At 43.4% G+C, this 12,418-nt stretch overlaps 1 protein-coding gene across 6 annotated transcripts in view; it reads right to left on the bottom strand.

Annotated features, from left to right (window-relative positions):
* The window catches only part of tacc1 (transforming, acidic coiled-coil containing protein 1), a 139,519-nt gene that overhangs the window by 56,674 nt on the left and 70,427 nt on the right, over positions 1 to 12,418 (bottom strand). For all 6 annotated transcript variants that reach the window (XM_048522854.2, XM_048522852.2, XM_048522853.2 and 3 more), the window contains exon 3: positions 4,745 to 5,909. In XM_048522854.2, the coding sequence (XP_048378811.1) occupies positions 4,745 to 5,909 (1,165 nt within the window). The remainder of the gene's footprint in view (positions 1 to 4,744; positions 5,910 to 12,418) is intronic.

The following is a 12,418-nucleotide window of genomic DNA, read 5'->3' as shown; positions in this document are numbered from 1 at the left end:
GATTCTGCTCATTTTAAAGAGCGGAGCCCGAAGCAAATGGCTGTGCATTAGTACAGTTTGCCTATCTTGTTTAATGGGGTGACTTGCTGCCCCTTACCCAGCCTGATCTGTAGGTAACACTAAACCCCACCAGTATCCTTTCTTAAGGCCCTCAAGAAAATAAGAAATGACCAACAAAGACTGCCTTAGCAGGGCTTCCCTTAACCCAAACCAAAACTATGTGACATCTACCGCCATGCACTCTCCAAAAGTGGAAGCTCATTAATTACAGTGCATACTTGGCAGCTGCCACTGTCTCTCTGACCTGGTTCTGATACCTTACTGGATTATTTTAATGCAACAAGTTGGCAACAACTGCCTTGTAGCACCGTGTGAAACTATATTTGTGCAGCTCACAGGTTTTGCTGAAACCATCTTATTGCCCAGCTCATGCCCAAGATCTGCTGCTCTGCCTTTACGTAACGGGGGTGCACAGCTCTACTTCAAATTCACAAATGGCTACATCTTATCGGAAAGAATTGCAGACTTTGTAAAAGGTGCCCTGGTGAATAAATTCCAGCAAAAACAAATCGACACCTGTTCTTCAAGAGCTGCCAAGGATTTGTTGGGGAAAATTACTTGCAAAGGGCTTTTCTTTCTTAAGAAACAATGAACAACTGTGCCCACCTTGTTAGTGCTAGTCTCCAAGTGTCAATCAGAACAACTCGGAAGTTGATGCAGACCAGATGACGCACACTGGACTTTAATGTTTAAGATAGGAGTTCTCAGTTGGGCTCTTAATGAGTCAATGAAGAGAAGCAACTGACCAGTGAAGAAGAAATTAGATAAATGTGATGGAGTGTGCTCTTGTGGTGAAGTGGTCCTCTGAGTCAGGAGACCAAGGTTCAAGTTCCATCTGCTCCAAAGAGGTAGTAACATTGCTGAATTGGGTTGATTAAAAACTGTACTAGGAGGTGAGCTCTTGGGGAACTCAGCTGTCTGAATGTTAAGGTGGCTGACTTGAATATAGTCTGTCATGTCATCAGGTTCGGAACGTCCAAAAATTGCTTCAGGTCTTGTTGCACAGTGGTAGCTCCCTACCTCCGAGCCGGGAGATCCAGGTTCAAGTGTCACCTGGTCCAGAGGCATGAAATAACATTGCCAAACAGGTTAGTTCAACAAAAAGAAAATGAAGTTCTTCGGGGTGGTATTGTCCACTGCGAACATTCCAACCTCTGGGACGGAAGGTTTGGGTCCAATTCTCACCTGCTCTGGGAGCATCTCAAAAGCAGGATAGTTATTTAAAAAGCAGCGAGTGAGTTCTTCCAAATTGGGAGAACTGGACAACAGGAAAGGCAAAAAGTGGAGTTCACGCTAAGGTATAGATTGACAAGAAAACACCTGCGAATCTCTGCAAAAATTTAGCTACCTCTTTCTACTTTTCTGCATCACCTTAGAATATAGCTTGAGGCCAGAACATGTTAATTGTTTGACGAGGTCACACAGATAAGAGTGCAATTAAGTGATACTGAGTCAACATCAGAAAGCTTTCTGGAATCCCTCAGTTTAAATCTGCACACCTTTTATAGAAAGAGCCAATTGGATTGAACAGTCATTTCAGCACCATTCTGCAGCCACATGGTTTATGTTGGACATCTGGGTCCACATGCCTCATTCAACATACCAAGAAATATATACTTGCTATACCACCAGGCAGCACTGAACACAGGTCCTGTGTTTAAGGCCCACCTACCGGGAATAACAATTTGTCTAGGTTAGTGGTCCGCAAGATTTTCTGACTATATTTATTGAAAGGATCCGAGTTAAACAGTTCACAAAAGATTTCCCTGTCAGAAAGCATTCCTTTCTTCATTCTTAAGGCATGACTGTATTGGTGCTTCAAGGTTCACAGGTTTTCCCTTCCTCTACTTCTACTCTGCCAGCTCCAAGTCACAACGCACATGAAACTTAGCTTTGCTGAGAGGATGAATAGGTGCAAGGCAGTTTCAAAGAGTTGATCGGCATGCCCAAGGACAACAGGCTGGGATAAAAGTTTAATTGGGAGGAAGACTGAATGTTTACTCAGTATCTACTGCTCAATCTTCAACTGGAAAACATCAGTAAAAGCTGGTTACTGAACCCAGTGATACTCTTATGACTGTGCAGACAGTTGAACGGCTCCATGGTGAATGGAATAATGCAAGGTCGTTTCCTCGTTCTTTGCCTCAGCAAAACAGGAGTATTCACAACCTTATACTGGTCTCAACCCTGGAGACTTCATGCTTAATCTTTCTGTATGCCTGCTATGTATCTGTGTATGTGGATCACAACTGGGCTTGCTAATAGTGCAGAATGCTGAGGGCCCAGTTCATCCACGACTGGCATTCACAGCTTTGATACTTTAGTTTTGTTCCTGGCTAGCACCAGGACTTAAGAACATCATGTCATCTGATCCAGACATAGGAAGCAACAATGAGAGCGACTGGTGAAGTATGCAGATTCCAAGAGCTGTTATTTACATAATGACAGCCAGAGATTGTTGTAAACTGGGGTCTCCTTTAAAGTTCTCCTTTCCTAAATTCCACATTTAGCATTTCCTCCAGAGCATGAGACCTCATTTAACTTCATTGACAGTAGTGGGAAGCCTTTAGAAAGCATCACAAGATTCATCAGGTGCCACACTATCTGATTATGAATGCAGTGTTTTGGCAAGAAAAGAACTTTTTGTTCTTAGAATAAAAACTAACCTTCAAAAGGAGCTGGGCAAGGGATCAAGGGTCATTCAATGTCATATGTACCTGCCACCAGTCATTGGCCAAAAGGATTCAGACAATTGATTGACATGATGTAAGGTACTTCAACAAATGCTTAGACAGAGGGCAGCCATTATAGGTGGCAGTCCTCGTCAGAGAGCTGTCTTCTGCAGATCAGATACGGACCAGAAGAAAACCCAGGCAAGAATTCTCTCACAACTCAGGTCAGAGAGCAGGATGCTACCTTCACAACTCTAATGAGACAGGCACATTTGTGCACCCAACAACGCATCTGTCCTCTGCTTTCAGTGAACCAACCATGCCCAATTGTCACAATTGTATATGTTAACTAATTGCCTGGCCTGGAGTGCAGGCCCATTGAAGAAAGGCTGAGGGACTTGGGTCTGTTCTCATTGGAGAGAAGGAGGCCAAGAGGGGATTTAATAGAGACATACAAGATGACCAGAGGATTAGATAGGGTGGACAGTGACAGTCTTTTTCCGAGGATAATGACTTCAGCTTGCACAAGGGGACATAGCTACAAATTGAGGGGTGATGGATTTAAGACAGATGTCAGAGGCAGGTTCTTTACTCAGAGTGGTAAGGGCGTGGAACACCCTGCCTGCCAATGTAGTTAACTCAACCACATTAGGGGGATTTAAACAGTCCTTGGATAAGCATATGGATAATGATGGGATAGTGTAGGGGGAATGGGCTTAGATTAGTTAACAGGTCACAGCAATATCGAGGGCCGAAGGGCCTGTTCTGCGCTGTATTGTTCTATGTTCTAACTAACTCATGCTTCATTTCTCAACTTTTGCTTCTTAAACTCAAGAAGCCCTGAAATTGCTCACAAATGGTCAGTCATCCGATTTCGCTAACTGTGAAAATCAACATGTTACCACAGGCCCAACTCTGTCTCTTTTGCTCTCCCTTCTCTGACTTGTGGCAATTGGGAAAGAGAGAAGTCGAGTAACACTTGGAACACTGCTACTTTTTTTTGAAAAAAAGCAAAACCTCTGAGGATAATAGCTAAGGTGTTGGGCAAGTATTACATGGAGTCCCTGAAAATCATAGGACATAATCATCAGGCTGACTGCTGCACTTGGTCAACGTGCAAGTTATTTTGTAGCTGTGCAGGGACTTGCAGTCTTTAAGTATCATGACCAGTCAGTCAGGGAGAGTGAAGAACGTCACTGTGACAAAAGCTCTCGGTAGGAATTCCCAGTTCAAAGGTCAGAACAACATCACTCAAACAACTAGTTCGCACACTTTGTTCCCTATGACTGATGGATGGGGAAACGAGCACCTAATTCACTGAGTCGTATCCTCATTGATACATGAAAAAGATTCTGGGATACAAACAAAGCACAAAGGATATCGTACTAAACACAGCTTTGACTGTTCATTTTCCCAAAACTCGCATTGTCTGAAGCCAATCATCCTAAAACAGTGTCCAGACAAATGATAAAATACTACCATTGTTCACTTGCCTCTCCTTCCCCTGACATGCATCAAGGCTGGTTTTAGCATTTATGTTCAAATGCAGGTGACATTTAAGTAATTGGAAATGAAACTCTGAAAATAAATCCCTTGGACTGATAGACTTTACATTAAGGGTTGAGTCTATCATATGGGGTAGAGAGTGTCTCTTGGGGAGACAGAGACTGTGGATTCAATAGTGTCTCTCAGAGCCCTGCTATTCGAGGGTTTTGGGTCCCTGGCTCACAAATGCAGAAAATAGTTTCAAAGACTTAGGGTTGAGGCTGAAATTGTTTGATCTCTGTCACGTAAGCAAACAGTGTAAGGAAAGGGCAAAGCATTAGGAAGAAACGACAAGACTTCCACATTTTAAATTAACTACCTTACTGATTTCTGAAAAAAAAAGGTCAATGGTTTCAATTTAAACAGAATTTAAAGTTTACAATAATGACTTCTCACTGAGTGGTGTGGCATTTCGATAGAACAAGAGACAGTGAGTGAGTTAAAGATATTAATTTGGCAAAACTCACGTTATCACTCGAGGTTTGGTCTTCTTAGGCGACTCTTTTGCTGTTTTTTCCGCGTCAGGTGCTCCCTCCAGAGTCGGCTCTTCCGTCCTGGCAGTCTCTGGCTCGGAGGGAGTGGGGGGCTCCGACGTGTTGGCTAACGTTTTGGTGGGTTTGAAAGGGTCAATTGAATCCAAGCAGTCAGGGTCAAACGTGTACGAGGCCTTTGGCTGTGTGGGAGAGTTCTGCAGACCAGAGGAGCTGCCAAATGGGTTGAAATTGGGATCATCCCACTGAGAAGAATCAAAATTGTAAGACTTTTTAGGAATGGGAATGTCAAAGTTGGTGATGGGGCTGCTGTCATCCTTGTCTTCAGAAGCACCGGCCTTCAGGACTGTTGTTCTTTGTTTCTTCCCACTGGCCTTACTGCCAGGCTTTTTACCTACTCTCCTTGGCACTGGCACTCTACCCTCTGCATTTTCCTTATCTTCTGAAAAGTCAAAGTCAATCTCCAGCTTGAGTGCCGAGCCTTTGTTTTGTGCTTGTGGCCTCAGCTCATCTACTTCTGCTTCCGCTGCATTTGCGGACAGCTGGGGCTGCCTGTTGGCTGGGGGCAATGGTTGAAATCCTGGGTCAGTCTCAGAAAAATCACTGGGGTCCGAATTACAGACTGATGCCCGCTTCATCACAGCATTGTCTTTCGCTGATGCCCCACCTTCCATAGTCTCAAATCCCATCGTCTCGGAGATGGGAGGCTTTGCCTTTTTTGGCTTGGCAATACCAGGCTGCGTCTGTACATCCAAGGTCTCTGCCTTTTGGTCCACAGCTGACACTTCTTCCTCTGACACGGTCATCTCTCTTCCATGGGTACCGGTCCCCGGGTTTTCTGATGTGCTATGTGGCAGCAGCAAGGGACCTGCTGGGGTAATTGGTGGAGAATCTCTTCCCGTTCTTACTTCATCTGCAATTTCCTTAACTTCCAGAGTGTTTGGCACTGCAGAGGACCTATTAGCATCAATGGTGTTAGCTGAAGCTGTGCTGCCAGAGGTACCAGTTCCTACTTGATCTTGCAGCTTGAGGATACGTGAAGCATCACAGTGGGTTGACTCTGGCAATGAGTGACTCTCAGATTGGCTCTTTAAAGGCAGTGGCGATCCTGCTAACAACTGCTCGACTTCAGGTTGCAAGTCTATTGGTCAAAAAGGTGGTGCGGTCAATGGAAAAGAGAACAAAATCATCATTGACTGGAATACAGCAATCGACATATCAGCACAAAGCACTCATCCAATTTGCCCAAGCTTGGCAGTTTCAACAAACTGCGCAGCCAAACAACAGGTTGAGCAGATACACCATTCAATGTACACTGATTTACCTAATAATTTCAGGCTAAGAATCAATTGGTCACTGATTAATGAAGAGAATAAGACACATTATGAAATAAACAAAGGCAAGGAGGCACTGTTTATAATCTCATTCAAACTCTATTTCAACCAGTCTCAAGAGGCAGATACACTGCATGCAGCCAGTTGGTCAGCCATGTCCCTGCTGAACCCAACCCAGCTCATTCATTTCATTGAGGGATCTGTAACATGAGCCCGAGCACTTCTCCAGTGGGAGACAAGCCTCCGACCATAGGTGAAAGCACAAGCACATGACTCCCTCCACAGAGCCTCTGTTCCACAGCAGACAGGGATGGAGCAAAAGCAAAAAAGGTCTACTGCCGTGTTGCCAGCATCTCTGCTTGGTTAGTGAGCTCATACAGTTGGAAATAACATGGAGTAAGAGTCATTGCACAGTAATAAAGAACCATGCAGATCTCAAAAGATGGAAGGAGCTTTCTGCACAGTAAGTGAAGAGTATACAGGAACCTCAGGGCAGTAATGTGTTTGTAAACTTACTAGAAAACTAAACGATGGACAGGCTTCATGATTTTCTCAAGGAAAAGCTGTAGGAACTAAGGGGCAGAAGCAGAAATCACAGTTCATAGTGCTACTCTTGGCTCAGGCCCCCAGCCCAAATAGAACAGCTCCCTTCCTCAGGCCCCATGTAGGATTTCACAGCAAGCAATTTGAAAATAAATTAATCTCTCTGTGGCCTGCTTCAAAAAAAATTCACACCATATCCTATCCAAAAATTGCTTCAAAGGGTTCCCATCAACAACAGCTGACAACATACGCCACAGCCAAAGGCAAACAAACTCTTAGTAGCCACTATTTCTGTTATGGCAAATTTTACATTTTGACGCTGATTGGAAGTTAGAAGAGTGTGGTGAAAACTACAACATAAACAAGGGGTTTGTCACTGAGCATAAAAGTGGATGGAAATGCCTACTTTTAATGGCACGAGTCACAGAATCCACTACACTGGCTCCAAATTAATAATTCGGTCACATTGCATTTGTCACAGACCATCAGGGAAATCATCTCACAGGGACTGGTGCAGAGTACCACTGTGAAGGATCCTGCAAAACCAATGTGCCACTTAAATTTTCATTGATGATGCACAAGTGCTGGACAAGAGTCTATTTGATAACGCAGCGTTGGATAATTACAGTGGCCTCTTTAGAAATTATTCAAGCCTTCAGTATTATTAGCCAGGCAGGTTGAAGTTTATTAAGTAAAAGCCACAGAGTGTTCATAGCCCAGGGTGTGAATTGCAGCTCAACTGTGTTTCATTTAAAGGAGGAAAATAACGGCCGTATGTCTTTGCACCATTATTTTCTTCAAGAAATTAAAGCCTTTTCTGATTAGCTAGCCCAGTATCCCTCAAGTGTAAATAAAAACTGAATGACAACTGGATTGCCAAATGAGCCATAATATTCCTTTAAGGGGCATGTAAACCCTGTTCCCGATGGCTCCCGGGTTTGTTGTGCTCCTGTAACACGGTTCCACAGCAATAGAGAAGAAACACTGGAGGGAACAACTGTTTAAATCTCACAACATACATCTTGCATTCATCAAAATTTATATTTTTTAACAAGTTGCTAATTATGACTTGGATGCAAAAAGAATGAAAGCTTCTTCATTTGAGTGGCTGGTTTGAAAGCACAAAAGATTAAATACCAACTGTTACCTCTACAGTCAAAGGCGAAGATAATCTGAACAAATCATTAATGTTTGTGGGTCTATATTTCAATGTTATATACTAGCATATGAGTGGAAATCAAGGGTTTCTCCCCTCTCAACAACAACTGAGCTGGTGATAAACATTCTCAGGGGAATGCTGTATTATACTCAGTCTTTAAGAGAAAACGTGAAGAACAAGAATGACCAAGACCATCCCACAGTCAGGTACACAAGCAACACAATGCAGGGACAGGAGGAAGCCAGTGACTTCAGAGAGTTCTACTGTTTATTGAGGTTACAGCAGTTCTGTGACTAAATGCCACATGCCCTCTATCCCTTCACAGCCTTGCAAAACAAAGGTCTGTCAATCACAGCTTTAAAATGTATCAGGAACTTGGCATCAATTACTATTTGCTGAACAAGTTCAAACTTCTCTCACTCTCTGTATTGGAACTGGTTTCTGAATTTCACTCCTGAAATGTAACTTTTACTTGTGTTGCCCTTAATACCTTGGAACCGTTTGTTCAATCACCCCCTACATTCTTCTAGATATCGGGGAACACAACCCAAGTTTGTCCAATCTCAATTTTACCCTTGGAGTCTTGTCTTATTCTGGTAAATCCATGCTCTCCAAAGCCAATATATCCTTTCTAAACTGTGGTGCCCAGAATTCTCATACCTGATTGATGCTTTTGAATACTACAACTGGCCAGAAAGCACTTAAGTGTATTCCTTAAATTAATTCAGACTGGGTGTCTGATTTCTGCCGTGGGTGTACTGTCAGGTTTGTAATAAGCCCAACATTCTCAGCATCAGAGTTTGACTAGTCTAGTAAAACAACGTAACGCACGTGTGAGCTACATTGTGAGCAATTTCCATTGCTCATCACCGAAATATTCTCACATGTCAGCATCAAAGACTACACAGACTGTAACACTGTCCTTCGAGTTAGTTTGTATTTCCCTTTCAATGGTTGGCCATACAACTTTATCCAACGTTTCTGCTGCTCAGAGTTGAGACACAGGTGACCCCAGGTTTCTATCCACCTTCTTTTGTCACCAAATTCGTAACCCTTGGCTTGGCTATTGCTTTGCATAGCTGATACTGGGAATTCACTTCCCATTGTGTACCGAATGCTATGAATGGAGCTTCGCTGAAATGTAAATTGCTCAGTTCTGATCCTATTGTGAATCTTCTCATTCACATCTTGCCTTTTTTCTAGATTACATCCTAATGCAGCTGCAAATATTAAATCTACATTTGCTTCACTTTCATGTGCAATGATTTATAGAGTGCGAAATTTCAATTGCCTTCGAGGGTCAACTTTCATAGCAAGAGAGCTTAGTTTCAGTCTACCTTCTGTTCCATAATATGCCAAATCAGCACATCGTAGACACAGACGGGCAACTCCCAAAAGATAGCTGTCAATTCATTAGGGGATTACACTGTACCTTTATCAGACTGTTTGACAAAAATTGTTTTTGTAGCAGCGTTTCATGATATTATAACGTGCAATTATGACAATGTATGGACCAGGAGAAACAGTGGCTTACTCGGCCCCTCTAGTCTGCTCTGTCATTTCTTAAGATAGTAGCTGATCGATCAGAGCCTTAACTTTCCATTTCCACCTCCTTATAACCTTGGACTCAGTTGTCAATAATCAACCCACTACTGCCTTAGAAATATTCAATGTCCCCACATCCAGCATTCTCAGGGGAAGAAAGAGTTCCACAGGTACAAGACTCTCTGCAAGAAAAAAATTCTCATCTACATGTTAAACAGGAAACACTTATTTTTCCAACTGTGACACTGCCTGGTGTGTCCTGTTAAATTGCAAATGGTGCCTGCTAAAATTCCTTTGCTCTGGTTTAATCGATGTACTCTGTCCCCGAAGAACTAAAAAAAGGAGCTTGACTCGAGATTTTTCATCTAGTCAGTGTCAGGTTTACCTTCATGGAGAAAGCCCAGTGAGTTGAGAAATGCTGGAAAAGGGCAGGACTGTCCATTCAACAGTACATGCGCACTTTTGGGCTAAGTTGGCTTTGGGGTAACTCTTCAGTTCGGACGCTATGAGCAGTCAGAGAGTTTCTGTGCGCCTCTTCATGACATATTGCTGCACAGATAGCAAAGAAGTTCAATTTCCAGCTATGAATTCTTCCTGGAAAGCTCGAGAAAAGCCAGACCAAGAATCTCAAAGCAATGAAACACAACTCTATGCCGTATAATACATGGCAGTGGCTGTTGCTGTCTCAATCTTCAGGAGCAAAATTCTTTTGCCTTACAACAAAAGGGCTGCCATCGTATAACCAAGAACCTCACAATTAATCCATGCAAATCTTGGACAAGTAGTAAATTGCATTTAAGCAAATCAAATAACATCCTTTTTGCTGCTTTCAACTAAGGTTCCAAGCTCGAGGAAACTTGTATTTGGTCCAAACACTCCTCCGAAATTCAGTTCCCACCACGAGCTCCACTTTTTATTCTTTGGCAGACATGAGTCTCACAGTGAATGCCTTTCACCGTTCCAGAATAACTGCCATCAAAATAAAAACCAAATCATTTCTCTTCAACAGTCAAAAGCTGACTACACCCAGGAACTACCAATTACACATTCACTGGTATGGCGGGCTTCTGTGTATTTCATATGTCCTTTTCTTCCACAGTCAGACACATTAGGATAGGACAGAGGGATGTGGGGGTGAGCAAACACAAAGGGACAGGAATAGCAGCAAGCACCGGACATTTAATCGTGCTGACAAGGAAACTTTGAGAAACTTCAATGCTCAGAGACAGACCTAGACTTAGTCGAACAAAATCCTGCTGACTAGCTGCTACCTAGACAGACAATCGGTGCAGCAGTAGGCCATTCGGACCTTCGAGCCAGCACCACCATTCATTATGATCATGGCTGATTGCCCACAATCAGTATCCTGTTCCTGCCTTATCCCCATAACCCTTGATTCCACTATCTGTAAGAGCTCTATCCATCTCTTTCTTGAAACTATCCAGAGACTTGGCCTCCACTGCCTTCTGGGACAGAGCATTCCATATATCCACCACTCTTTGGGTGAAGTTTTTCCTCAACTGTTCTAAATGGCCTACCCCTTACTTTTAAACTGTGTCCTCTGGTTCTGGAAACATGCTTCCTGCCTCCAGAGTGTCCAACAGATGCTTGAATCGAGGGCTACAAGGGCCCCTGGAAATGTGAACTTCATTTCAAGCTGCAGGAACACAGCATGTCAGGCAGCAAAGTCAACATTTTGGGTCAGGACCCTTCTTCAGCCCAACCCGGAACGTTGACTTTCCTGATCCTCTGATGCTGCCTGACCTGCTGCATTCCTCCAGCTCCAGCCTGTGTTGACTTGGACTCTAGCATCTGCGGTTATTGCTGTCTCCTGGAACTGTGTGAGTCATCTTTTTCAGTTCAAATTGTGACCAGTGGTTTGGCAGGGGCAAGGGCTATAGCTGACTGGACGAGGTTGGGATTAGGTCCCAGGATGTTCTCACAGCTGTCAGGGTGTGTTACAGGAGCTGGTGTAAGAGTGGAGGAATGAGTCACAGGAGCCAAGTTTATCAGAACATCCATGATTTTGGTTTTGAATTTATGAATTCTTTCAAATGCTTTGCAACCGATTTTATTTGAATGACTGAGTGGATTTAGTGAAAGGCTGATCTTGCTGTATTTCAGGGAAGGATCCTTGGTAGAAATTCAGGGCAGTGTAGGCTTCCACTTAAATTCTGCCTCATGTGTCTTACCCAGTAGACTCTGCATATAATGAGCTCCCCATCCGTATGAAACAGGCACAGTGGGAAAACCACACACCACCCGACCCTTCTCCAAAACCCAAATGGAACACTGGCTAACAAAGCTCAAAAAAGAAATACTGAAGAAGGGTGCTGACCCGCTGCATCAGCTGTCCTGCTCCGTTCCTCCAGCTCCACACTGTTAACCTCTGACTCCAGCATCAGCAGTTTTTACTATCTTGTACGAAACACTAAAGCCCTGCTAAGATGAAGTTCAGAGTCCATGGTGTGAGAAGATCATGCTGCAGAATTATGATTTAACATCAGTGTGTTTTTTAATACTCATGTTCTTCATACGGTCTAGAAGCATTGAACAAAAAAAAAGTTTCATTTAAGAAATGTATTACTGTGACTTCATCCTGCCGCAAGGTTGTAAGGGAGAGCAAGATTATGTTCAGTTGCACCATTTCCTGTTATGATGATTCCAAACACCTTATGAGGGACCAGACCCCTTGATACAACAGAATAAAAGCAAAAGTACATGGACATGCTAAACATGTGAAATAAATAGACAGCATGAGGCAAACTCTGCAGGTCTGGCAGCACTTGTGCAAAAAGAAACAGAGCTCATGTTTCAAGTCCAATCTTCTTTAGAATTGAGGAGGGCTGGAAATGTGATGGGTTCTATACTCCAGAGAAAGGATTCAAGTCCCACCTGCTCCAGATGTGGGTTATAACATGTCTGCACAGGTTAATGAAAAATATCTAGAAAAAGGGAAGGAGGACGAACAAGTGGAACAGATCATCCAGCTATCTTCCTGGTGAGGGGAGGGTTCGTCTGCCTATCTGGGGAACATAGCCTAGCCCCAAATCCCCCACCACTGCCTCT

This window comes from Stegostoma tigrinum, chromosome 40 (genome assembly GCF_030684315.1).
Source record: "Stegostoma tigrinum isolate sSteTig4 chromosome 40, sSteTig4.hap1, whole genome shotgun sequence".
Classification (NCBI taxonomy): Eukaryota; Metazoa; Chordata; class Chondrichthyes; order Orectolobiformes; family Stegostomatidae; genus Stegostoma; species Stegostoma tigrinum.
Note: the sequence above shows the minus strand (reverse complement) of the source record. Positions and strands in the feature narration are given on the sequence as shown.